The sequence below is a fragment of the Nicotiana tomentosiformis genome, chromosome 10 (assembly GCF_000390325.3).
Source record: "Nicotiana tomentosiformis chromosome 10, ASM39032v3, whole genome shotgun sequence".
In the NCBI taxonomy this organism is placed as follows: Eukaryota; Viridiplantae; Streptophyta; class Magnoliopsida; order Solanales; family Solanaceae; genus Nicotiana; species Nicotiana tomentosiformis.
The window spans coordinates 34708185-34735634 of NC_090821.1; the positions used below are offsets into that span (position 1 = coordinate 34708185).

Genomic DNA, 27450 nt, shown 5'->3' on the forward strand with positions numbered 1-27450 from the left:
TCGTATTTCTTTCGTTGTAACTGAGTCTTGTTATATAATAGTTGTGTAACTCCGGTTCTTTTATTAATCTTTGTGGGTTTGTATATTCTAATCTTCTCGAGGTACTTGCTCTTGAAGATGTAGTTTGTGGGGATTCATAATTTATTCTTTTAGATGTGCTTAGTCTTTCTCTTACTATTTCTAAATCTCCTTCCATATCTATATCTTTGTAACTATAATCATTATTGTCTATGACTGATATTATACTATCAAATGGGTTTTCTATCTTTATTTTTTCAATCTTATTTCGTGCTGTTATTTTGTGATTGGTTGTTAATATATATAAATTTTTACATTTTGCTGTAAATATTTTACTTCCTGGTACCATTTTGGGGGGTTTGTGGGTCGGATTTAGCTCCGATTAGCTTTTGTTCATAAATCTTCATAAGTCTGAATATTCTTCTACCAAATCGTATGTATTTTGTGGGTCTTCTACTTCTTTTTCGTATTTAAGTATTTTTTCCCAAATATCTATTTTTATGTCAGTAGGTTTTAATTCTTTGATAAAATATAGGACTAGTATTTTATATTTTTCTAGCATTCTTTTTGTCATGTAAGTAGTTATTCTGTATTTTTCTATCATTCTTTAAAAGTGGTTCAGATTATATTTTTGTTTAGTCTTTAGTGGATTTGTTGTATTTATGACTATTTTTATATTGTAAATATTTTATTGTAATATTCTGTTTGTAACGGTTTTATTTTTAATATTTCCGTTATGTCTTGTTGTATATTTATCAGAAGGTCTATATCCTTTGTTATTAAGTAAGTATTGATTGTTAATTTTAGTTGTTGTTCTAAAGCTTCTATTTTTTCCGTAATTTCTATCCAGTATGGTAAATATTCTTGATTTATCATGCTTAATCATAATATTCTCTTATTATAGATTCTAATTTTGATATTTCTATTTTACAATTTGTTATATATTCTACATATTCTATTTCTCCTGTTTCTATATATTCGTTTATATTAATTTTTTGGAGTTGGAAGAATGTTATTAATTTGTTTATATTTAGTTTTTCTAGTTTATCCTTATTATGTAGTTCTTTTAATTGTTTTATATTATCTCTTATATGTTCTAAAAAGATTAGATCTTTAGATTCTTGATATAATTGCATATTTTGATGTAATCTATGTTCTTGTAATTCTATTATTTTTCGGGTTTCTGTTAGGTTCATCTAGTCTGAATATATATCCTCTGTAAGTATATCAAATTCAGATAGGCTTATTGTATTCTCTTCTTCTAAGTCAGATAATTCTGCTAAATCATACCATTGTTGGGTCATTAGTTCTAGTATTTCGTTCATAAGTAATTTGTCAAATATTATATTTTTGATATCATTATTTAGTGATCTAAGTATGTGTAAAATGGTTATTTTATATTCATCAGTGTTATCTAAGATGTAAGGATGATCCATTTTTGTTTGATGTTTTGGCTAAAAATATTCCTTTAATCTCTTCGTTTATCATGTTTATCGTCATCCTATAACAAGTTATTAAGAACAATTCTTTTAGTCACTACCATGATTTTTTGCTTCAATCGTTTTACCCTAACAGCGCCTCAACTCTGGTTACTTCCCTACCACGGCCTTCTGCCTTACTGGTTTCACCCTTAGGATGGCATAGTCTGGGCTTAAACTACTCTCAGCATAATTATTCATGGCAAACTTACTAAAATTATTCTAAATAACAGTTATAACATGATAACAATTATGATAATCTAGAGATTTCAGGAATATATGTATTTAGCTATACATATTTTAAAAAAAACTTACTTGATACTGTATATCGGGGATTTCTTCTTTCATAGGTTTGGATTGCTCCATAGATTAAAGATGTTAATTTATTTCACTGAATAGATTTTTACAAGAGAGGTTACAAGAGTTTTTTCAGAAGGATGTGAAAGGGGTAAGGTAAGGTGTGTCCCTCTAAGCCTTAAGGGCTGTCTATTTATAACGGAAACTAATCCAAACATCGTCCTCCTAACTTTACACTTGGACGGTCTAAAATTAAAGTAAAAGACGCGTTCCCAACAGTTTTTCCACTGACAGTGGTAGTGATAAAGTGGGACTCACAACAACAACTTAAAAACTAAAAGACGGAAAATAATTTACATAAAGTCAAAAGTTGCTTTAATAATTACATAGCTTTTTTCTTTATGTCATTTCCTGCTTCTTCTTGGGTCCTGCCGATCCTGCTAGCTGTCCTTTTGTTTTTGTCTTGTAGCTTTTGTTGTAAGATTCCTTTGTCTCTTTCTTGATATTTTGTTGCGTATCTTTTTAGTTTTCTTCTTCTTCAAATTTGATTTCTGGAACTATGTTTTTCTCTCCTTGACATTTCGAACATATGTGCTCTGAGTAGATTGGACTAATTTGTTTGCAGTATCTTGTCATTAAGTTTTGAGAAATAAATTCTCCTCTAATAGCTCTTGTAATGGGTGCTTCTTCTGGTTGGATTAATGTTTTAATCCATCTCCGTATCTCTTCCATGTCGTTTTCCCTTAGGTTTTTTGAATGGGTGTAGATCATCGTGTGTTCTCGGGATTGGTATCCCCAAATAGGTTTTTCTTCTACATAATTGTTGACTAGTTCACTTAGAATGGTTGATAGTCCTATAATTCTTTTGTTTGAGTAGAATGCTGGTATATCAGGTTTGGGTATTTCTGGTTGTATTTGTACATTTTCTGGGATAATCATTTCTCTAGTTAGTCCTAATTTAATAACTTGGATTATTGGTTTTATCTCGTTATAGAGTATCTCTGCTGGTGCTACATAAAATTTTATATAAAATAGGTCTCCTTTGGTGATTCTCTTGTAGGTAGTAAAGGCACTATATAGCTCTGGTATTGTAGCTATTTCTTGTCCGGTTTGTGTGTACACTGTACTTAATAGTCCGTAATTGTAACATGTTTTAACTAAATTTGCATTCGTCCCTGGTTGGGCAATCAGTCGGTTGTATCCTTGTAATGGTTGTGTTATATAGTCTGTTTTTGGGTTTTGGATTGTTTTTGATCTCGGATTTAGGTTTAAAAAGGTTTGAATCTTGTGGATATTTTGTATATAGCTGTTGGTAATATAATCGTAGGTTTGTTTTTCCTGGTTTAAGCTTTCTCTATAGCTAGTTGTTTGTGGTGATGGTGTCAAAGGATTTTGGGATTTTGGGGTATATGGCTTGTTGAACATGGCGTTCATATTTGTATTTGTATGTTTTCCTTTTCTTATTGCTGATGTTGATGTACCTGCAGCTGTATGTAAAATAGTGTTAGTTTGTAGGTTTTGGGTTTTTAGGTGTTTCCCAACGTCACCTCCTAGGTCCGCATGTTTTGAGCCATGCTGCTGGCTTAGTTCCGCATGTTTTGAGCCATGCTGCTGGCTTAGGTTTTTTGCTTCTATAATCTGCAACCTCTTTTCTACTTCCGTCATTTGTAGTGATAGTGTAGTAAGTATTGAAAATAGGTCTTGTGTAGTTTCTTCTTCATTTGTTTGTGTACTTTTGTCTTGATAAGTAATCTGCAATCACATTCTTGTCAGTAGGAATTATTTCTATTGTAAATGTGAAATTTAGTATATTTAATACGAGTCTTCGTATTTCTTTCGTTGTAACTGAGTCTTGTACCTTTTTGGTTATCCACCATTTAACTTGTGTGTTATCTGTTCTAACAATAAATTTGTTATATACTATATATGGTTCAAACGATAATAAACACTTATATAAAGCTAATAATTCTTTTCTATTTATTTCCCATTTTAACTGTGGTTCCGTAAATGATCCTGAATAATATCTACAGTGATGTTCTATTTTTTCATCCTTATATTTGTATTTAAGTACTCCTCCATAACTATGGTTACTTGAGTCTGTCTCTACTATATATATAAATTCTCTATTTTCATCTGGAAAATATAGTTTTGGTAATTTTTTACACATATCTTTTATTTTTTGTATATATGTTTTGTCTTTTTCATCAAAGTGATATTCTATATCTTTCTTTAATTTTTTCTGTAAAGGTTTTAAATTTTCTGCCAATTTAGGTATATATTCTCTAACTTGATTAACTAATCCTAAGAATGATTGTAATTTCTTTTTTGTATCTAGGGTTTCATTTAAATTTATTATTTTTTGTACTATATGTGTTTGCATTTTAATTCCATTTTTATCTATTTGAATTCCTAAGAATTCCACCTGATTTTTAAGTATTTCTGCCTTATTTTTACTAAGGCTAATTCCTGAGGATTCTATTATATGTATGAATTTTTCTAATAATTTTATATGTTGATCTTGTGTCCTTGAGTATAGTAGTATATCGTCTATGTAGATTATACAGTTTTCTAATTGATTAAAATAGCTATCCATAAAATGTTGGTATCTTCCTGGTGCATTTTTATATCCAAATGGTAAAACGTTCCATTCATAAAATCCTTGTGGTACTGTAAAAGCTGTTAATTTTTTAGATTCTTCTTCTAATTTTAGGTGATAAAATCCTGATTTACAATCGAATTTACTGAAGTAATTATATCCTTGTACTTGCCTTATTTTTAATATTTTATTTGGTATCGGGTAATTATATGTTTTTGTTTTTGCATTTAAATTCCTATAATCTATTACCATTCTACTTTTACCTCTTTTTTGCTCATTATGTTTATTTACTATAAATGCTGGGCTATTATGTTTACTATTACTTTCCTGTATATAATTATTTTTTAATAGTTCTTTTATATGCATTTTGAATTCTTCTAGATCATTAAAATTATATTTTAATGGTTTCTGTGTTATTATACTATTTTCATCTATTAATTCTATTTTTACTTTCGTTTTATGTTTATCCCATCCTTGAAGGGGATTTTCATTATATAATGATTCTAATTTGTCTTGAATTATTTTTATCTTATTTATAGCAAATATTATTAATTCTATTTGTTGCTCATTTATTTTTTCATTTTCTAATTTTTGGGTTACCTTTTCACTTCCTTTAATCCACGGTGTTGTTTTTCTTATTTTATTTCTTACTCTTTTTGCTCCTATTTTTTGTTTGCATGGTGTAGTAAACCACCAATGAGTTTTTGTTATTATATGTGGGTATAATTTATCTAAAAAGGGCATTCCTATTAATATATCTTTATTTGTAAATTCATAACTATATATTTCATCCATAGTTAGTATTTTATCCCATATTTGTATTTTTATATTTTTTGCTTTTTGCGTTATCAAGCTTCCTTCATTGTTAAATCCTGTTACCACAATAGGTGTTAATAATTTTTCCCATTTATCTTCAGGTAAACAGTTATGTCTGCATACATTTACTCCTGCTCCTGTATCTATCATGGGTGTATAATATCTGCTGTAATATCCTTCTATTATTATTTTTGCTAGTATATATATTTTTGTCATGTTAAGGTTCTTTCAATTGTTATTTTCTTATTTTTATATGTTATTATAAGATGTCTATCTCCTAGGTTATATGGTTTAACTGTTTCTAACCATTTTATTCCTAAGGTAATATTTTCATTTCCTTGGTAAATATTAAATTCTATTTCTACTGGGATTCCTCCAATAATTAGTTCCTTCTTTGTTATTTCTTCTGTTCCTACCAAATTTTTAGGTAATCCTGGGCATATTGTTTCTGTAGTTATTATTTCACTTTCTTTAACTAGTTCTTTAGTTATATAATTGTCTTCTTGTCCAGTATTTATCATTATTAGGTATTTTCTTTGATCTATTACTCCTGTTATATAATAGTTGTGTAACTCCGGTTCTTTTATTAATCTTTGTGGGTTTGTATATTCTAATCTTCTCGAGGTACTTGCTCTTGAAGATGTAGTTTGTGGGGATTCATAATTTATTCTTTTAGATGTGCTTAGTCTTTCTCTTACTATTTCTAAATCTCCTTCCATATCTATATCTTTGTAACTATAATCATTATTGTCTATGACTGATATTATACTATCAAATGGGTTTTCTATCTTTATTTTTTCAATCTTATTTCGTGCTGTTATTTTGTGATTGGTTGTTAATATATATAAATTTTTACATTTTGCTGTAAATATTTTACTTCCTGGTGCCAGCTCTATTCCTGACATTTTCCAGTACAATACTAGTGATTTATCTATATTAGCATCTTTTAATGCTACTGTATAGTTAGCACTAATTATAAATTTAAATTTTTGGTATATCAAATTTCCTTTTATTGCACAAATTATACTCTTTTCTATAGGTTGTACTATTCTATCATCTGCTAAATATATTTCTATTGGTGTATCTATCCCTTCTCTAAAACAGGCTTTTATAAGTATTTCTGTTCCTCCTAAGTGTACATATTTGATCGGATTTTTTGCTTTTATATTCTGAATTTCTTTATTTATTGTTCTTTTATTTATTATAGGTATTTTAGCTTTTCCTCTAGTATATTTACAATCTATTATATGTTCTTTTTGACTTATTACATAATATTCTTCTTTTTTAATTTTGAACCAGTTTTTTATTGTTGGTACTTCTAATATTTTACCGATGCTTAAATCTAAATCTTTTCCTTTTATTTTTTCAAAAATATCATTATCAAATATTACTTTTTGTTCACTTGATTCTTCATCCTTATATTCTTCTCTGCTTATTATTTGTATATCGTTTTCAGTCATTTTCCTCTATATCTGATAGTTCTTTTTCTGATTCTATTTCTGTTTCTAATTCAGGTTCTAATTCATAAATACTATCTTCACTATCTAATTCATAATCTATATAGTCTAGTTGCATGTATTCTTCATTATCAGTGTTAATTTCTGTTATTTGTTTCTTTTTAGGGTCTCTAGGTAATTTACAATCTTTGGCTAGGTGTCCTAATTTTCCACAATTGTAACAAGTACATTCGGATAATTTTTTCTTAATTCTATATGGTCTTTTTCTTTTGTAATCTTTTATATAATATCTTTTCCTCGGGTTTTTATACTTATATTTTAACTTATTTCTTCTATATTTTTTATATTTTCTTTTATAATTTTTCTTTTTATAATAATTATCTGTACATCCAAACTGGGGTGCAGTTTTAATTTTACAACATGTAAGGTTTTTTATCAGTGTTTTTTCCATTTTAATTTCTTCTTTATGTTTTTCACATAATTCTATAAACCAATTCTTTAAATATCTAATTCTAGCTCCTAAGGTATCTTCTAATCCTGCTTTTTCCCAATCTCTTATTATTTTAGAACTAAAAGGTTCTGGTAATTTTGTAAAGTATATTTTTCTGATTTCTTTTCCTTCTTCAACACTATATGTTCCTTTATAGTAATATTCTTTAAATGCACACGTATATTCGTCTATGTAACACATGTTACATATAGCTAGTTTGTTCATTAGATTTCTACTTACTGTTTTTTCTTTTTGTTGCTCTTCTATTTCTGTTGTCATACTACTAAATTCATTTCTTATAGCTAATTCATATTTTATTAATATGTCTATAGTTGTTGTAGCTGATTCACCATCGAATTTTTTATTACTTCTTAATGCTTTTATACTTTCATCATTTAGATTTTGTATCCATAATTTTACTGTTCCTATTATTGTCCTTTCTATATATCCTGGTGCTTCTGGAATTGGTATTTTATTATCTATTAATTGTTTTGATATATATCCTACCCATAGTTGTATTATTTTATTAACGTCTTCTACGCAATCTAAGTCCAAAAAGTTATATTGTTCATTTATTATTTTTGGTGTCCATTTTCTGTTTAATCTTTTATCCCATAATACTTTACTTCTGTCACTTCGTTCATAATTATTATTGTAATATGTTGGTATTGTTTGTTTGTATTTTCTTTCTTTTGATGTACTTGGTTTTTCGCTTATATCTCCGGCATATATTTCTGGATTTATTATGTTATTTGTTTTAGTTATAAGTTCTGTATATGTTTCACTTATTTCTGAATCTTCTGAACTTTCTGTATTCTGTTCATTTTCATTATTAGTTTCATTTATTTCTTCAAGTTTTACTTCTATGTCCTCTTTTAATTTTTCCCTAAATTTTTCTATTTCTTCCTTCAATCTTTCTTCTTGCTCTAATTCTTTTTTCTTTTCTCTTTCTCTCTGTTTGTTTTCATACAATTCTTTTAATATTGCTAATATAAGGATGAAAAAATAGAACATCACTGTAGATATTATTCAGGATCATTTACGGAACCACAGTTAAAATGGGAAATAAATAGAAAAGAATTATTAGCTTTATATAAGTGTTTATTATCGTTTGAACCATATATAGTATATAACAAATTTATTGTTAGAACAGATAACACACAAGTTAAATGGTGGATAACCAAAAAGGTACAAGACTCAGTTACAACGAAAGAAATACGAAGACTCGTATTAAATATACTAAATTTCACATTTACAATAGAAATAATTCCTACTGACAAGAATGTGATTGCAGATTACTTATCAAGACAAAAGTACACAAACAAATGAAGAAGAAACTACACAAGACCTATTTTCAATACTTACTACACTATCACTACAAATGACGGAAGTAGAAAAGAGGTTGCAGATTATAGAAGCAAAAAACCTAAGCCAGCAGCATGGCTCAAAACATGCGGAACTAAGCCAGCAGCATGGCTCAAAACATGCGGACCTAGGAGGTGACGTTGGGAAACACCTAAAAATCCAAAACCTACAAACTAACACTATTTTACATACAGCTGCAGGTACATCAACATCAGCAATAAGAAAAGGAAAACATACAAATACAAATATGAACGCCATGTTCAACAAGCCATATACCCCAAAATCCCAAAATCCTTTGACACCATCACCACAAACAACTAGCTATAGAGAAAGCTTAAACCAGGAAAAACAAACCTACGATTATATTACCAACAGCTATATACAAAATATCCACAAGATTCAAACCTTTTTAAACCTAAATCCGAGATCAAAAACAATCCAAAACCCAAAAACAGACTATATAACACAACCATTACAAGGATACAACCGACTGATTGCCCAACCAGGGACGAATGCAAATTTAGTTAAAACATGTTACAATTACGGACTATTAAGTACAGTGTACACACAAACCGGACAAGAAATAGCTACAATACCAGAGCTATATAGTGCCTTTACTACCTACAAGAGAATCACCAAAGGAGACCTATTTTATATAAAATTTTATGTAGCACCAGCAGAGATACTCTATAACGAGATAAAACCAATAATCCAAGTTATTAAATTAGGACTAACTAGAGAAATGATTATCCCAGAAAATGTACAAATACAACCAGAAATACCCAAACCTGATATACCAGCATTCTACTCAAACAAAAGAATTATAGGACTATCAACCATTCTAAGTGAACTAGTCAACAATTATGTAGAAGAAAAACCTATTTGGGGATACCAATCCCGAGAACACACGATGATCTACACCCATTCAAAAAACCTAAGGGAAAACGACATGGAAGAGATACGGAGATGGATTAAAACATTAATCCAACCAGAAGAAGCACCCATTACAAGAGCTATTAGAGGAGAATTTATTTCTCAAAACTTAATGACAAGATACTGCAAACAAATTAGTCCAATCTACTCAGAGCACATATGTTCGAAATGTCAAGGAGAGAAAAACATAGTTCCAGAAATCAAATTTGAAGAAGAAGAAAACTAAAAAGATACGCAACAAAATATCAAGAAAGAGACAAAGGAATCTTACAACAAAAGCTACAAGACAAAAACAAAAGGACAGCTAGCAGGATCGGCAGGACCCAAGAAGAAGCAGAAAATGACATAAAGAAAAAAGCTATGTAATTATTAAAGCAACTTTTGACTTTATGTAAATTATTTTCCGTCTTTTAGTTTTTAAGTTGTTGTTGTGAGTCCCACTTTATCACTACCACTGTCAGTGGAAAAACTGTTGGGAACGCGTCTTTTACTTTAATTTTAGACCGTCCAAGTGTAAAGTTAGGAGGACGATGTTTGGATTAGTTTCCGTTATAAATAGACAGCCCTTAAGGCTTAGAGGGACACACCTTACCTTACCCCTTTCACATCCTTCTGAAAAAACTCTCTTGTAACCTCTCTTGTAAAAATCTATTCAGTGAAATAAATTAACATCTTTAATCTATGGAGCAATCCAAACCTATGAAAGAAGAAATCCCCGATATACAGTATCAAGTAAGTTTTTTTTAAAAATATGTATAGCTAAATACATATATTCCTGAAATCTCTAGATTATCATAATTGTTATCATGTTATAACTGTTATTTAGAATAATTTTAGTAAGTTTGCCATGAATAATTATGCTGAGAGTAGTTTAAGCCCAGACTATGCCATCCTAAGGGTGAAACCAGTAAGGCAGAAGGCCGTGGTAGGGAAGTAACCAGAGTTGAGGCGCTGTTAGGGTAAAACGATTGAAGCAAAAAATCATGGTAGTGACTAAAAGAATTGTTCTTAATAACTTGTTATAGGATGACGATAAACATGATAAACGAAGAGATTAAAGGAATATTTTTAGCCAAAACATCAAACAAAAATGGATCATCCTTACATCTTAGATAACACTGATGAATATAAAATAACCATTTTACACATACTTAGATCACTAAATAATGATATCAAAAATATAATATTTGACAAATTACTTATGAACGAAATACTAGAACTAATGACCCAACAATGGTATGATTTAGCAGAATTATCTGACTTAGAAGAAGAGAATACAATAAGCCTATCTGAATTTGATATACTTACAGAGGATATATATTCAGACTAGATGAACCTAACAGAAACCCGAAAAATAATAGAATTACAAGAACATAGATTACATCAAAATATGCAATTATATCAAGAATCTAAAGATCTAATCTTTTTAGAACATATAAGAGATAATATAAAACAATTAAAAGAACTACATAATAAGGATAAACTAGAAAAACTAAATATAAACAAATTAATAACATTCTTCCAACTCCAAAAAATTAATATAAACGAATATATAGAAACAGGAGAAATAGAATATGTAGAATATATAACAAATTGTAAAATAGAAATATCAAAATTAGAATCTATAATAAGAGAATATTATGATTAAGCATGATAAATCAAGAATATTTACCATACTGGATAGAAATTACGGAAAAAATAGAAGCTTTAGAACAACAACTAAAATTAACAATCAATACTTACTTAATAACAAAGGATATAGACCTTCTGATAAATATACAACAAGACATAACGGAAATATTAAAAATAAAACCGTTACAAACAGAATATTACAATAAAATATTTACAATATAAAAATAGTCATAAATACAACAAATCCACTAAAGACTAAACAAAAATATAATCTGAACCACTTTTAAAGAATGATAGAAAAATACAGAATAACTACTTACATGACAAAAAGAATGCTAGAAAAATATAAAATACTAGTCCTATATTTTATCAAAGAATTAAAACCTACTGACATAAAAATAGATATTTGGGAAAAAATACTTAAATACGAAAAAGAAGTAGAAGACCCACAAAATACATACGATTTGGTAGAAGAATATTCAGACTTATGAAGATTTATGAACAAAAGCTAATAATAACTTCAAATATAGGAAGAAGATATAAGAAAGTAGGAGAAAACATATATTTAATGTTAGAAAAAGAAACTGCAAGATTAGAAGATAGTTTAACAGCAATGACAAGAATAATAAAAGAAAATGAAGAAATTGATAGGAAAAATGAAATTGAAAAAATTAGGCAACAAGCTAAAAAAGAATTACAGCAAGTGGAAGAAAACAAAAACACCAGGATAATGGAATTAGAAAAAGAATTAGCAATATTAAAAGAATTGTATGAAAACAAACAGAGAGAAAGAGAAAAGAAAAAAGAATTAGAGCAAGAAGAAAGATTGTTATATGGTTTAACTGTTTCTAACCATTTTATTCCTAAGGTAATATTTTCATTTCCTTGGTAAATATTAAATTCTATTTCTACTGGGATTCCTCCAATAATTAGTTCCTTCTTTGTTATTTCTTCTGTTCCTACCAAATTTTTAGGTAATCCTGGGCATATTGTTTCTGTAGTTATTATTTCACTTTCTTTAACTAGTTCTTTAGTTATATAATTGTCTTCTTGTCCAGTATTTATCATTATTAGGTATTTTCTTTGATCTATTACTCCTGTTCTATAGGTTGTACTATTCTATCATCTGCTAAATATATTTCTATTGGTGTATCTATCCCTTCTCTAAAACAGGCTTTTATAAGTATTTCTGTTCCTCCTAAGTGTACATATTTGATCGGATTTTTTGCTTTTATATTCTGAATTTCTTTATTTATTGTTCTTTTATTTATTATAGGTATTTTAGCTTTTCCTCTAGTATATTTACAATCTATTATATGTTCTTTTTGACTTATTACATAATATTCTTCTTTTTTAATTTTGAACCAGTTTTTTATTGTTGGTACTTCTAATATTTTACCGATGCTTAAATCTAAATCTTTTCCTTTTATTTTTTCAAAAATATCATTATCAAATATTACTTTTTGTTCACTTGATTCTTCATCCTTATATTCTTCTCTGCTTATTATTTGTATATCGTTTTCAGTCATTTTCCTCTATATCTGATAGTTCCATTTTGGGGGGTTTGTGGGTCGGATTTAGCTCCGATTAGCTTTTGTTCATAAATCTTCATAAGTCTGAATATTCTTCTACCAAATCGTATGTATTTTGTGGGTCTTCTACTTCTTTTTCGTATTTAAGTATTTTTTCCCAAATATCTATTTTTATGTCAGTAGGTTTTAATTCTTTGATAAAATATAGGACTAGTATTTTATATTTTTCTAGCATTCTTTTTGTCATGTAAGTAGTTATTCTGTATTTTTCTATCATTCTTTAAAAGTGGTTCAGATTATATTTTTGTTTAGTCTTTAGTGGATTTGTTGTATTTATGACTATTTTTATATTGTAAATATTTTATTGTAATATTCTGTTTGTAACGGTTTTATTTTTAATATTTCCGTTATGTCTTGTTGTATATTTATCAGAAGGTCTATATCCTTTGTTATTAAGTAAGTATTGATTGTTAATTTTAGTTGTTGTTCTAAAGCTTCTATTTTTTCCGTAATTTCTATCCAGTATGGTAAATATTCTTGATTTATCATGCTTAATCATAATATTCTCTTATTATAGATTCTAATTTTGATATTTCTATTTTACAATTTGTTATATATTCTACATATTCTATTTCTCCTGTTTCTATATATTCGTTTATATTAATTTTTTGGAGTTGGAAGAATGTTATTAATTTGTTTATATTTAAAAACCATTAGGTATGTACAAAAGCGATGGTTGGAACTAAGTGTGGGGTGCCCGCATAAAGGACCATACTTGAAAGAAGTCTAAGTATCCCATGAGCTGCTAATGCTTCGGCCTTTGGCCTACCAGGGAGTCTCTTTTACCCTCTTATTATATATTATGTGCATTGAGGGCATTGCACAATTTTAAATGTGGGGTGAGGAGATTGTCTGAGTGATTTTCTATGTTATCCTAGCTTAATTGTAGTATTCTTTCTTAGTGTAGTGATTTTTGTAATAAAAGCAAAATATAAAAATATTTTTTTTTAAAAACGAAAAAAGAAGAAGATAATTTTGGACTTTTCCCGACGATGAATTTTGTGGTCAGTTTTCTTGAGGGCTTAAAGTCCGATTAAAAAAATACCAAAAAGATTTTTTTTAGTATAATTAGGTAGGATCCCTTGGTTTTTTTTTGGGCACATGTTCTTTTCCAAGGGTGTAGCTTGAACCGGGTACTTTTTTTTTCTTTTCTTTAGGAGTAGGATAGGAAGACGCTGAGTTGCTCTGAGATACCTATTGACGTGTTTGGTGCTGGCACATTAGGCTATGACATGCGCTCTATCTTCCCGTGCATTTGATTTGAATTGTGATGTTTGAGTAAAATAAATAGTCTACTTTGTGACGCTTTTTCTAAGTTGTTTGACTTGTATTCCATATAGTGCAATATTGCTTAAATTTTCTCAATTATATGTATTTTCTTGACTTGAGAGTTGAACAGAACTGTCTCGATTGAGTCATGTACAATGTGTGTATGAGGTATCGTGATCTTCTGTGCTATCCTGTGTAGTCTAGAACTTGCCCGGTGTGTTAATCGAAGCGAAATCATTAAGTTGTGCTAGTCTAGGAGATGACGTATGCGTTTCTTACTTGATCATAGATGTGCTTGTTACATAAAAATAAAATTTTCCGTTGCTAGCCCCTTTGAGCCTATAGACCTTTTCTTTGGTACCCACATTACAAGCTGTATCCCTATTTTGTTCTTAATTCGAGATTGTTGAATCTTTACCTCCTAAGGCACTTAGTCGCTACAAGAAGTAAGGTGAGAGATTGAGGAGTATCTTTCTAGTGGAACCATGGAAGGGCCCTTAAGGTTCACTAAAGTTGTGGAAAAAAGGTCACTAGCCGATGAACCTTAATGTATGGAGTGTGGAGAAAAGAAAAAAAGAGAGAAAAAGAAAAGAATTGCAAGATTGAAAAAAATAATAGTTCAAATAATGTAGAAAAACACACACCTCCTAATCTTACTAAATCGTGCTAGTGAAAATATAGAGGTGCTTAATTGAAAAGAGGGTTATGTTATATATGGTGGATGATAAGTGAATTGGTTGAGAAGAAGATGTGCTCGATTTGTGGGTGTAGTATATTAAAGTACTTAGGGGGGTTAGTCACTATTCCTAAATGTATCCTACCCGCCCCTTAGTATTACAACCTTAAAATCCTAATTGATCCTAGATTTGGCTAGCTTAGATTAGTAGAGATGTACACTACGGGCAAGCTTATGGCACAACCACGGGATGCACATGAAATCCTTTATGAGAGTGAGCGAATTTTGTTCAACTGTGTGATGTCCTTAAATTATATTCAAAGGCATACTTGAATGTGTGGACTATTCTATATTCACTCTTTTATTTGTTGGTGAGGGCACATGATCTCATGAAGGATTGGTAATATTGTAAACTTCTCTTGTTGGGTGAGTGCACGAGTTGAGGGTGTTTAGTGGTAACGAGTCAGTTCTTGAGGTAGGGTGGTTACGGATAGGTTGTTTGAATTAGGGGTGGGCACCGACCGAATCGAAAAAAGCGGCCGAGTCAAAAATTTTGGTTTATTCGGTTTCAGTTTTTCTGTTTATTCGGTCGGTTTGCAGTTTATAGTTTTAAAAAATTCGGTGTTCGGTTCGGTGATCGGTTTTAATGGTTCGGTTTTCGGTTAAACCAAAAAACTGAATTTTTTACTAGCTTTTTGACTCTTAGTCCCTTATCGTGTTACTCTTTTTTAGCCTTAAAGCCCAAATCTAATTCTCAACCTAAAGAAGCTCAATTCATTGGGTGTGTCGGACTTATAATCTGTCATCTTATCCAAGATCAACATATCCTTTCCAAAACAAGAAAGAGTAATCTGAGTAAAATTGAATAATCTGGGTAAGTTGTGTTGTTGATCTTGGGCTAAACACATATTGGTTAAAAGCCCAGTTGTAGGAAGTACGTTCTAATTCCGAAGTTGATTAGGCCTCACAAAGAAATTGGGCTTATGCTCTTTTCGTATTAGCGAAAAATAAATATTTGAATAATCTGAGTAATGGAACTTATCAAATAAAAATGAGGAATTTACACGTAATACAACTTATTTAGTACTTAATTAAATGAGTTACAATTACTTTTAAAAAACTATATAAAATACAATTTATTTTAATCTACAACTTTTTATATCCCTAAAATCTCTCCCTTGAGTTCTCTTACCTAAAACTATCCTAATATCTCTCTCTTGAGATTCTCTCTCACCTAAAATGTATTTATCCATATTAATTTTCTCATAATTATCTCCATTAAAAGATTCGAGCATATCCTAATGTCCCTAACCTCTTTCCTCCCTTTTACATATATAATATATCCCCCGCCGTCCTTCCTCCACCCCACTACAAAATTCTTATACCCTTCTTCATACTCCATTATAGTATATTTTTATCACCTAATTTGTCTTCTCTGTACAATTACTAATAATATATAGTAGTATATTATATATTATATATTATATACTTATATATGTGTATATAGTATACCATAAATTAAAGGTAGACTGTAATAAAATTATTCTATGTCGGATTTTAAAAGTATTACCTAATATTTGTATATTGTATAATTACTATGATATATATTATCACGACCCAAAATCTCACATGTCGTGATAGCGCCTATCTCAATACTAGGTAAGCCAAAAATCCCAATAAACCACCATTTCTTTTAAATTTGAAAACGAAATAATTAATTCAGCGGAAGAAATCTCAAAATTTCAAATATATCACTTCCAAAACCCGGTGTCACTGAGTACATGACCATATAATATGAATACAATATCTGACTGATAAATAACCACTGTCTGAAAGTATAGAACAATACAATAACTGAAGGAAAGAGAGACAAGGTCAGCGGACGCCAAACAACTACCTTGATAGTCTCCAACTGCTAGTACTCTAAATCCTAACAATCTCCGTGTCCGAAAGCACCTGGATCTGCACATGTGGTGCAGTGTGTAGTATGAGTACAACTAATTCAATAAGTAACAAGACTAACCTCTGGACTAAAGGAAATGATGAGCTCCGCAGGCACAGTCCAGTAAAAACAATGGTACAGAAATATAGGTATGCTTTCAAGTTCAACAGTAAACTCAGTACAAGTGAAATAGATCAATACTGGATGATATGAGGCATATGACATCTCAGTAGAAAGACATCAAGTAAATATTGGTCACAAATCATCCGGTCAGTTGGTACTGTTTATGGCCAATCCAGCCCAGGGGTGTTCCAACCTGTATATATATGCACATCGACTGACAACCAGTCACCTAGTACCGTATAAGGCCAATCCAGCCCTGGGATAATTTATCCCTAAATATAAATAATACTGACAAGATCCATGTCCACAAAACTCATTACAATATAAATAAGTAAGGCAAGTCCATGCCATGGAAAATTCATCCCGAATATCGATGATCATCTACGCTCACTGGGTGTGTGTGCAGACTCCGGAGGGGTACCTTCAGCCCAAGCGTAATACAAAGCCAAATAGCCTACTGCAGGCGGGCAGACCTGATCCGTATAATAACAAAGCCTATAAGGCTTGCTGTAGGCGGGCAGCTCCGATCCATAAAATAGTAAAGCCAATAAGGCCTGCTGCAGGCGGGCAGCCCCGATCCAGAAAATAGTTAAGCCAATAAGGCTTGCTGCAGGCGGGCAGCCCCGATCAAAAACAATAATAATGTATAAAGCCATTCTGGCCTGCTGCATTGCGTAGCTCAATCCCATAAATATCCTCACAATGGACAATTATTACAGAGTGTGAAATGTATATTTTAGAACAATTAATTCAACAACATCACGACCCCATGGGTCCAAAAATATCGGCACATAGCCTAAACATGATTTTTATTACTAGCCTCAACTTAATTCCTCTATCAAGTGCCACATGTTCAGATAATAACATGATTCTTTAATTTTACTACTTCACAGGATTTATTCAAGACACATTTTCGGCAGTGCACGTCTACATGTTCGTCACCTATCGTGTGTGTCACGTCCAAACAATTCATATCATACTAAATTCGGGGATTCGTACCCTCAGAACCAAATTTAGAAGTGTTAATTACATCAAGCCGTGAAATTCTTATTCTGCAATGTCCTTTCCTCATGAATTGGTCTCCAAACGCTTCGAATCTGGCTATAAATAATTCGTTTCAGTCAATAAAATTCATTGGAATTAATTCCATAAGAAAATAATAATTTTCCATAAAAATCCGAAAGTTCGCTCAAAATTTACAAAAGTTACAAAATCTGGATGCCCATTTAACCACGAGTCTAACCATACCAATTTTACCAAAATCCGACTCTAACTCGACTCTCAAATCTTCAATTTAAACCAAGAGGGTTTTCAAACTTTCCCAACTCAATTCACTAATTAAATGATAAAAATAATCATGGATTCCGGTAATTTAACCAATATTGAGTTAAGAACACTTACCCCGTTGTTTTCCTTAAAAAACTCCCGAAAATTGCCTCTTCCCGAGCTCCATTCTGTCAAAAACCGAAAATGGGACGAAGTCCCATTTTCAGAACTTAAACTCACTGCCCGGGCTTTTCTTCTTCGCGAACGCGGTCAGTGCCTCGCGTTCGCGAAGCACAAAATAGTTCCCGTCCAAATTCTTCCTTCGCGAACGCGACATCACCCTCGCGTTCGCGAAGCACAAAATGCCTCTGCCTCAATGCCTTCTACGTGAACACGTTCCACCCATCGTGAACGCAATGCTTCATTCCCCCTCACTACGCGAACGCAACACCCCCTACGCGAACGCATAGACCAATTGCTTGGGGTCCTTAGCTGCTTCCTCTCATCTTCGCGAACGCGTAACACCTCTCGCGTTCGCGAAGCACACCCAGTCCACCCTTCGCGAACGCGTTCTTCTCTTTGCGAACGCGAAGACCAAATATTTCCAGCCTCTCAATTCCTCTTCCCGAACGCGAGGCTCCACTCGCGAACGCGATAAAGGAAACCAGATGGTGCATCAGAAAAATTCCAGCAGAGTTCCAAGTCCAAAATCCAACCTGTTAACCATCCGAAACTCATCCGAGCCCCTCGGGACCTCAACCAAATATACCCACAAGTCCTAAAACATCATACGAACTTAGTCGAACCCTCAAATCACCTGAAACAACGCTAAAACCATGAATTACACCCCAATTCAAGCCTAATGAACATTGAAATTTCTAATTTCTACAAACGACTCCAGAACCTATCAAATTAGGTCCGATTGACCTCAATTTTTGTGCACAAGTCACATTTCACATTACGGACCTATTCCAATTTCCAGAATCCGATTCCAACCTCGATATCAAAAAGTCAACCCCCAGTCAAACTTTCCAAAATTAAATTTTCGGCATTTCAAGCCTAATACCACTACAGATGCTCCTAAGTCTGAAATTACCATACGGAGCTATTGGAATCATCAAAATTAAATTCCGAGGTCGTTTACTCATAAGTCAATATCCGATCAACTATTTCAACATAAGCTTCCAACATGAAAATTCATCCTTCCAAGCTAACTCCAAAATACCTTAAAATCAAAACCGATAATTCAGACAAGTCATAATACCTCGTAGGAAGTTATTCAACACTTCAAATAGTTGAAAGGAGCGTAAATGCTCAAAACGACCGGTCGGGTCGTTACAATCTCCCCATTTAAACATACATTCGTCCTCGAACGTGCCAAGAGTTGTTCTTAACCTTCAAATCTCTATTCCACCTTACCACGCACATACCCGGGGGTGATCTCACGTCACCCTATTCTATATAGGCCTGACAACATAACACAACTAAAAATTATTAATTTAACCTTAGCCCAAAACTTGGAGCCCAATTTCTAATACTCATAATTCTTTCCAAGATCTAAATCTTACACACTGTATAAGTCTGAACAAGCTGTATTAAGCCATAGCCATAAACCCAGATATAATCACATTACATACTACACAACTCACATGCTCGCAACACCATTCTCGATCACAATCACAGTAATTACTCCAAACCAGCCAAGTACAAGTATTAAAACCCCGCATTCAATAGAACCTCATTCCAAAACCTTCGTGCACTACCAATGATGAAAGAAACAATCAAAAACTCATAACCACTCATCAAATCAACTAACCATGGAGCTCTCTCGCCCAACCAGAACTATAATCACTTTCTAAGTCGTTTTAATATTATACTCCTGAACATACCGTAATCAAACCTGATAGTACCCATTCTAGGTCCAATGACCTTATATTATTAAATACAACTATCCTATTGACATGCCACAACAATACAACTCAATCCACAACTGCGCAACCTCGTACCCAAAATGGAAGATATCTCAAAGTAGAGAACAGTATTGTAAGTTCAACAAGCATCCCCACGACTGTAATGCTATAATCTCATTATATATTGTACAACCAATACACATAAGTTTAATAACAGTAACCAGCTCTTTTAGAGCCCACATTAACATCACTCGCACGGATAACTCACGTGCTATTGTATCAATATCTGAACCCGCATGGACAACTCACGTGCCAAAAATATCAATAATTTGAATATCAACAGTCTATCAACCAAGAGAGTATCGTAATACCTATGAATATCTGTAAATCAACACAAAAATCCCCTTTCAACCAAACACCTTTCTCAGGGGTTACCGAGCAACTATAACATTCATCTAAATATATAACACTGACCATTCCGTTCAGAATTTGTGATCTTCTTTTCAAGAATGAATTGCCACATTGTACCTATAAATCTAAATCCCTCACAACACACCTCTATGCTCAAATCTAAATTGTACCTCCCAAACAAGCCGAAGGACATGTTCTCCTTTAACACAATCAACACTCAAATAAGTAACCCTACCTTAACACGACCAATCAATTTCGTACTTCGTGTGCACTATATCCTTCAAAATAACAACTTACTAATTCCATAATTTTTATACTTTACTCGAGTCATCCCCAGTCTCAACCTCTGCAAGTCATAACTAATCAACAAGTATGCCTCTAACCAAAACCAATACCACACCTAATCGTGCAATCAAATCGTAGATAGCAGACTTCCCCACTTGGCCCAAGGCCATATAACAAAACATCTGATATCTCACCATACCCAGTTAATATCTAAATTAACCATGCTAAGCAATAAAAGACCAACTCACGTCTAGTCCCCGAATAATTCCCACACACACCCGATACACCCGGTATACAATTATAGTATCGCCCCTCGGCGTAGATACATGAACAGGTGAACTAAGGATTCACATGGCATATCTAGAAATGAACAAAATATGATGAAACCAAGGTCAAATAATATAGATACCCCCCTGTGGCATACTGAGACAATACCTATGATAACTGTATCTGAAGCAACAACATTTGGCCTGGCAGGAAAAGCATAGAATCGGCCCTGACCGCCACCTGATCGGCCTCCTCCTCTTGGGCGACCCTTAGCTGACTGAGCTCCACCCTGAGCTGGCGGAGCGGGTGGTGGAGCAACTGGTACAGAAGTAGTAGCCTGACTCCTCTGCTGAACTGTACCTCGCGTACGGCGGGGACAATATTTCCTCACATGGCCCAGCTCACCACACTCATAACACTCTATCTCGAAGAATGATGGCAAGTCTTGAGGCGGACCTCGGGAACCAGAATGATTACCAGAAGGACCTGGTACATATGATCCTTGAACTGATGGTGTACGGAGCGTACTCGGGGCTGGAAGTGCACTGAGAGATGACTGACTCTGAGGAGAACTGTATGAACCATGGTTAGATGATGCACCACTGTGAACTGAACGACTCGTCTGAGCGTGTCTGTAAGAATAACCCCTACCGCAGTAAACCTGACCCCCAGAAGGAACACCACTGTAATCACCTGGACCACGAGGCCTCTTAGCTTCTCTCTCTCTCCACATTCCTGGCTACGAACCATCTCTATTTGCCGAGCAATGTCCACTACCTCATCAAAAGTAGCACCAGATACTCTCTCCCTAGTCATAAGTAACTGCAGCTGATATGTGAGGCCATCAATGAACCTCATAATCCTTTCCCTATCAGTGGGAACCAACCAGACTGTGTGACGAGCCAACTCAAAAAATCTCATCTCGTACTGCGTCACAGACATATCACCCTGGTGAAGCTGCTCAAACTGTCTGTGCAGCTCCTTTTTGGGGGACTGAGGCACGAACTTCTCCAAAACGACCATGGAGAAATGTTGCCAAGTAAGAGGTGTTGCGCCAATAGGCCTACGCCTCTCGTAATTCTTCCACCATCTGAGTGCATACCTAGAAAACTGAAAAGTAGTGAATGAGACCCCACTGGTCTCCAGAATACCCGCTGTCCGAAGCATCCATTGATACCTATCCAGAAAATCCTGAGCATTTTCTGACTCAGTACCACTAAATGGTGGAGGTCGAAGCCTTTCAAATCTCTCAAGTCTCCTCTGCTCATCATCTGCCATAACAGGAACTACCAGGGCCTGAACAACTGTAGCCGGCTGGGCTGGTAGTGCCCCCGGTATCTGGAGTCCCTGTGCTACCTGGTCTTGAGTACGGGCAACGGGGGTATGAGTACCTCCCCCGGCCTGAGAAGCGGCAGGTACGGCCTGAGCCGAAACCCCCTGAGCAAGACTAGTGCAAGCTGCCAATATCTGGGCCAAATTCTCCTGAAGGTTTGGAATCTCAATGGGTACAGCTGGTGCCTGAGTTGATCATGTCGGCTCAGCTATATTCGAAATCTGCTCATGAGCTGGAGCAACTGGTGTTACTACAGGTGCTGATCCAACTGTGGTATGAGCTACATGTAACAACCAGGTCGGTCGTTTTGAGAGTTATAGCCCAGTTTTCCCCATTTTTACTTTTTTTTTGTGTTATTAAGCTATATTATGTTATATCGGGTTAGTTGGTTCAGGACCGGAGTGGTTTCAGAGTGAATTGAGATACTTAGTCTCTTATGTAGAAACTTAAGTTGAAAAAGTCAACCGGATGTTGACCTATGTGTAAACGATCTTGGATTTAATTTCTGATAGTTCCGTTAGCTCCGTTATATGACTTTGGACTTAGGAGTGCGTCTGGAATGTGATTTGGAGGTACGTGGTAGAATTTGGCTTGATTTGGCAAAATTGGAAATTTGGCGATTTCGATCGGCAGTGGAAAATTTGATATCGGGGTCGGAATGGAATTCCGGAAGTTGGAGTAGGTTCGTAGTGTCATTTGTGATGTGTGTGCAAAATTTAAGGTCATTCGAACATGGTTTGGTTGGTTTCGGCATCGGTTGCCGAATTTGGAAATTTAGAAGTTCTTAGGCTTGAATCCGAGGGTAATTTGATGATTTGATGTTGTTTTGAGTGATTCGAAGGTTCGACTAAGTTGGTATGTTGATATATAACTTGTTGTTATTTTTTGTTGAGGTCCCGAGGTCTTCGGGGTAATTCCGGGTTGTTAACGGATTTGTCGAAGTTGGAAAAATGCAGTTGAAGCTATTGCTACTGCTATTTTTGCACCTGCAGAAGAAAGAGTCGCAGGTGCAAGGCCGCTGGTGTGCGTGGGGAGTTCGCAGGTGCAGGCAATGCTGGGCTAGGCAGGTTGTGCAGGTGCGAGTTGGAGGTCGCACCTGCGAGCCCGCAGGTGCGAAACCTGAGGCGCAGATGCAGAAAATGGGGATTTTGGGCAGGTTTCGCAGATGCGGCGCGCCATACGCAGGTGCGCAAGCGCAGATGCGACGAGTTTGCCGTAGATGTGGAGACTGGACGGATAAGTTAGTTGTGCAGGTGTGGTTCCTTGGACCGCAGGTGCGGTCGCGCGAGTGCAAGTAAATGGCTGCAGGTGCGAGAGGCAGAGGGTACATATTGCACACTTCGCGAATTTTGGTACATTCTTCTCCATTTCTGTTCGGTTTTGGAGCTTTTAGGATAGATTTGAAGAGGGAATCAAGGGAGTTTTCATTGAGATAAGTTACTTGAGCCCTAATACTCGTATACATGGTGATTTTCCGTTGTTTAATCATGTAATTAGTGAAAAATGAGGGGTTGGGGCTTGGGATTTTTTGGAGAAGTAATTTAAGGATTTGAAGGACCAAATAATGTCGGATTTTGATGAATTTGGTATGGTTAGACTCGCGAGTGAATGAAATTTCTAGTTTTATAAGTTTTGTTGGATTTTGAGACGTGGGTCCGGGGGCTGTGTTTGAGCCAATTTCGGGTTTTGGTCTAATTTTGTAGCTTTTCTTATAAAATTTATTCCATTAGCACGTATTGATGGTATTGTACTGATTGTGAATAGATTCGGAGCATTTGAAGGCCGAGTCCAGAGGCAAGAGTATTGCGGGATAGAGATTTGACCAGTTCGAGGTAAGTAATGACTGTAAATCTAATCCTGAGGGTATGAAACCCCGGATTTTATATCATTCTACTATTTTTTGTGACGCACATGCTAGGTGACGGGCATGTGGGCATGCACTGTTGGGGATTGTGACTTGGTACGTCCCGTAGCAACTGTAAAGTTACATACTTTGTTGAAACTATATGATACTTATATGTTTTAGAAAGAGTTTTTGTAAATTGGGCTGAATACCATGTTTGGGCCCTGTGCCAGTGCTGTTTGGACCCTTAGGGGCTGTTTCTTACTATCCTCTCATTATTTTCGATTGAAAATCTATACTCAGTCATGTTTATACTTGTTTACTGCATAACTCAATTTTATGACTCTATTTTGATGCAAATAAATATTTTGGGATGAATGCCCTGTTTTACTGAAATGCCCGAGTGGCTTGAGAGGTTTATGACTGAGTGAGGCTGAGGGCCTGATTGTGAGGATGGGTGTGGATCGAGGCTGCCCGCCTGCAACATACTTTATTATTATAGCACATGAGTTGTCCATGCAGATTATAGCGCTTGGGCTGAATGAGCCCCTCCGGAGTCTGTACACACCCCCAGTGAGCGCAGGTACCTACCGAGTGGCGAGTGGCGAGTGGCGAGTGCTGAGTGACTGGGAGGCATGAGTGATTATGAGGTATGCCCGAGTGGCGAAGAGTGATTGTGAGATATGCCCGAGTGGCACGAGTGACTGTGAGGTTTGCCCGAGGGGCTGTATATGAGTGATGTTTTGCCCGAGGGGCTGTTTATGATTTCATCATTTTGCTCACCTTTGCATTTTTCCTGTCTGAAAACTGTTAAAAAATATCTTTAAATGATTTTTACTGGAACTGGGTTAAACGAGATGCCCTGTTTTACTGAAACGCCCGAGTGGCTTGGGAGGTTTATGACTGAGTGAGGCTGAGGGCCTGATTGTGAGGATGGGTGTGGATCGAGGCTGTCCGCCTGCAACATACTTTATTATTATAGCACGTGAGTTGTCCATGCAGATTATAGCGCTTGGGGTCGAAACATAATTTTGCGAAATTACTGTATCTTTGGTTTAATAATTTTCATAACAAAAACAACAGTGCTTGCATCAATCAAACATTACAATGTTGAACATTAAACCAAAATGTTTTTCGGAACCAAAAACAATATAAAGGTAAGGTTTCACAAATATTAGTTCTTACGGTTAGCCCAAAAAGCATTCTCAAAAGTTTCCCAACATACAAACTTTAGTCTAACGTACTTTCTTCTCTTTCATTTGGAAAGCTTTTTCTGAAAATTTCCAAAATTCACCCGTTGGAGAATTAAATGCGTATAGTTCAATTTATTTACAGGAAAAGCATATGGCCTAAATGTCGAACTATGCCACTAATATATAATTAACATGCCAAAATATAGACCGGGTGTCGGTCAAGGAAGAAGGGAAAAGCTTCTGTTTTCCATTGATGTCAAAGAGAGAGTCCTAAAAATATGGTAAGTAAGACTAACACAAGAGAACCTAATATAATACAAATTCTATATTTACCGTATATACAAAACACGCCTAATACCCCCATCCCCTCAAGTTGGTGCATGCGGATTACGAATGTCCAACTTGCGCAAGAGATGATTATATTGTGATTTTCCCAACGCCTTTGTGAAGATATCTGCCAGTTATTCATGTACAAAACTAGTACAAATATTCCCACTGACTATCTCGTCTCTAACGAAATGACAACCTACTTCAATATACTTGGTTCTTTCAAGGGAACACCGGATTCTTGGATATGTCGAACGCTGCTTGACTGTCACAATAAAGATGAATTTGAGAGTTGAATGTCACTCCCAAGCGAGACAATATGTCCTTCAACAATTTCAGCTCACAAATTGTCATTGCCATGGAATGGTATTTGGCTAATGTAGAGCAGGGGCAGACCCACGTGGAGAGGTGAGGGGTCACTGGCACCCTATAGGCTCGGAAAAAACCATGTAGTATATATTATTGTATATACATCTAAGACCCTTATAATAATTTTTTGTGCCCCCAAATGAGCAATGACCCATGGTTGTACTGGTTAAATGGGCTGTTTAAGTTACTTTTCCTCATTGCCGGACCCAAGATCGAGACTCAACGCCAGCATTACTTTACTTTTTCTTACTTTTTTTCCTTTTTAATTCAACGACAGTTTAGTACTCCATATTTAGTAGTCAACTTAGTTTATTTCATTTTTAATTCAAATATTAATTTAGTATTAGTACATAGAAGTCACTTCGTTTATTTTTTTTCTTTTTAAAGCTCTCCATCTAACGCTCCAAAACTCAACTTCTCTTCACAATCTTCTACACAAAATAGCAAAAAACTCTATTGGAAATATATTTTTCTAGACTTTAAAAAGTTATTAAAGAGATATAAAAATAATAATTAAAGACAATAGAAAAGGAGATAAAATATTTCATTATATTAACTAGTTTCATTAGTCAATAATTTTTATCTCTAACTAATTTTTATTATTATTTTATTTAGAAAAAATAAAGACAACTAAAACCCTTCTCCTTCAACGTTTACTTCGGCAAAGTAGCAAGTATCCATTGAATCTGCGACGTCGATTGAGACTTTTTGGACTACTTACAGACCTTTATTAGTCTTGATTTTGTTTACGTTTTTAATATTTTTGAACATTCTTTCGACCACGAACTTGTAATTACTAAGTTTTCAAAGAGTTGCACGGCAGACTTTATTACCAGTAATATTATTTTCATATTTACGTTAAAGATAATGGTACCCCGCAGCGTTCCAATCCTGGGTCCGCCTCCGATGTAGAGGATCGAGATACAATATGTTGCTTCTTGGTCTTCCAAGATATGGGCAAGTCACCTAAGGAGACAAACCAACATGTGAGAGATCGTCGAGTGAAAGAGCCTCCATCTCAATCAGAGTCATACCATCCATAGAAACACAAATCACATTTTTTACATAATAAAATATCATGTCCTGGATTCCCATTCAAGTAACAGACAACTCGCAAAGCTTCTTCCCAAGTTCCTCTTTCGGTTGTTGCATGAACTGAGAGAGAACATGCATGCAATAATAAAATTCTAGCGTTGTGAAACAAAAGTAGACGAGTTGTCTTATCAAATGACGTTAATGTTCAGAGTCTTCTAGGTCTCGATCATTTACCCGTGCTAACCGATGATTTGGCTCCAAAGGAATTCCCACAGGCTTAGCACCCAATAATCCTACCACTGAGATGTTACACGTCGTACTTCAGACGTCACTGTCATTATAAGATTATCTAATGTAAGCTCAAAGAATATGAAATTCTTCTACAAGGATAAGGAAGGTTTATCGAAATCATAAGTAAGTCAAGATGAATGAGACTTGGAAATAAACAAATGAGATAATTATTACTTTCTGTGCAACCCAAAGTGAGATATAATTAATATGAGACTTGTTAATCATGATTTAAATGA

At 34.1% G+C, this 27450-nt stretch overlaps 2 protein-coding genes and 2 pseudogenes across 2 annotated transcripts; 2 read left to right on the top strand and 2 right to left on the bottom strand.

Annotated features, from left to right (window-relative positions):
* Positions 1–2294: 2294 nt before the first annotated feature.
* On the bottom strand, positions 2295–3458 carry LOC138899992 (uncharacterized). The gene has a single exon (XM_070186693.1). It carries the CDS (start codon positions 3456–3458, stop codon positions 2316–2318), a length of 1143 nt encoding a protein of 380 aa, XP_070042794.1. The 3' UTR covers positions 2295–2315.
* Positions 3459–7173: 3715 nt separating this feature from the next.
* LOC138899993 (uncharacterized) lies at positions 7174–8166 on the bottom strand (annotated as a pseudogene).
* Positions 8167–8533: 367 nt separating this feature from the next.
* On the top strand, positions 8534–10177 carry LOC138899994 (uncharacterized). The gene has a single exon (XM_070186694.1). It carries the CDS (start codon positions 8534–8536, stop codon positions 9674–9676), a length of 1143 nt encoding a protein of 380 aa, XP_070042795.1. The 3' UTR covers positions 9677–10177.
* A 1392-nt stretch (positions 10178–11569) lies between these two features.
* LOC138899995 (uncharacterized) overlaps positions 11570–27450 on the top strand; it is a 131394-nt pseudogene continuing 115513 nt past the window's right edge.

Excerpts from the sequence above, each read along its gene's own strand:
- LOC138899992 (XM_070186693.1), bottom strand. The coding sequence starts at position 3,458 with ATGACGGAAGTAGAAAAGAGGTTGCAGATTATAGAAGCAAAAAACCTA.
- LOC138899994 (XM_070186694.1), top strand. The coding sequence starts at position 8,534 with ATGACGGAAGTAGAAAAGAGGTTGCAGATTATAGAAGCAAAAAACCTA.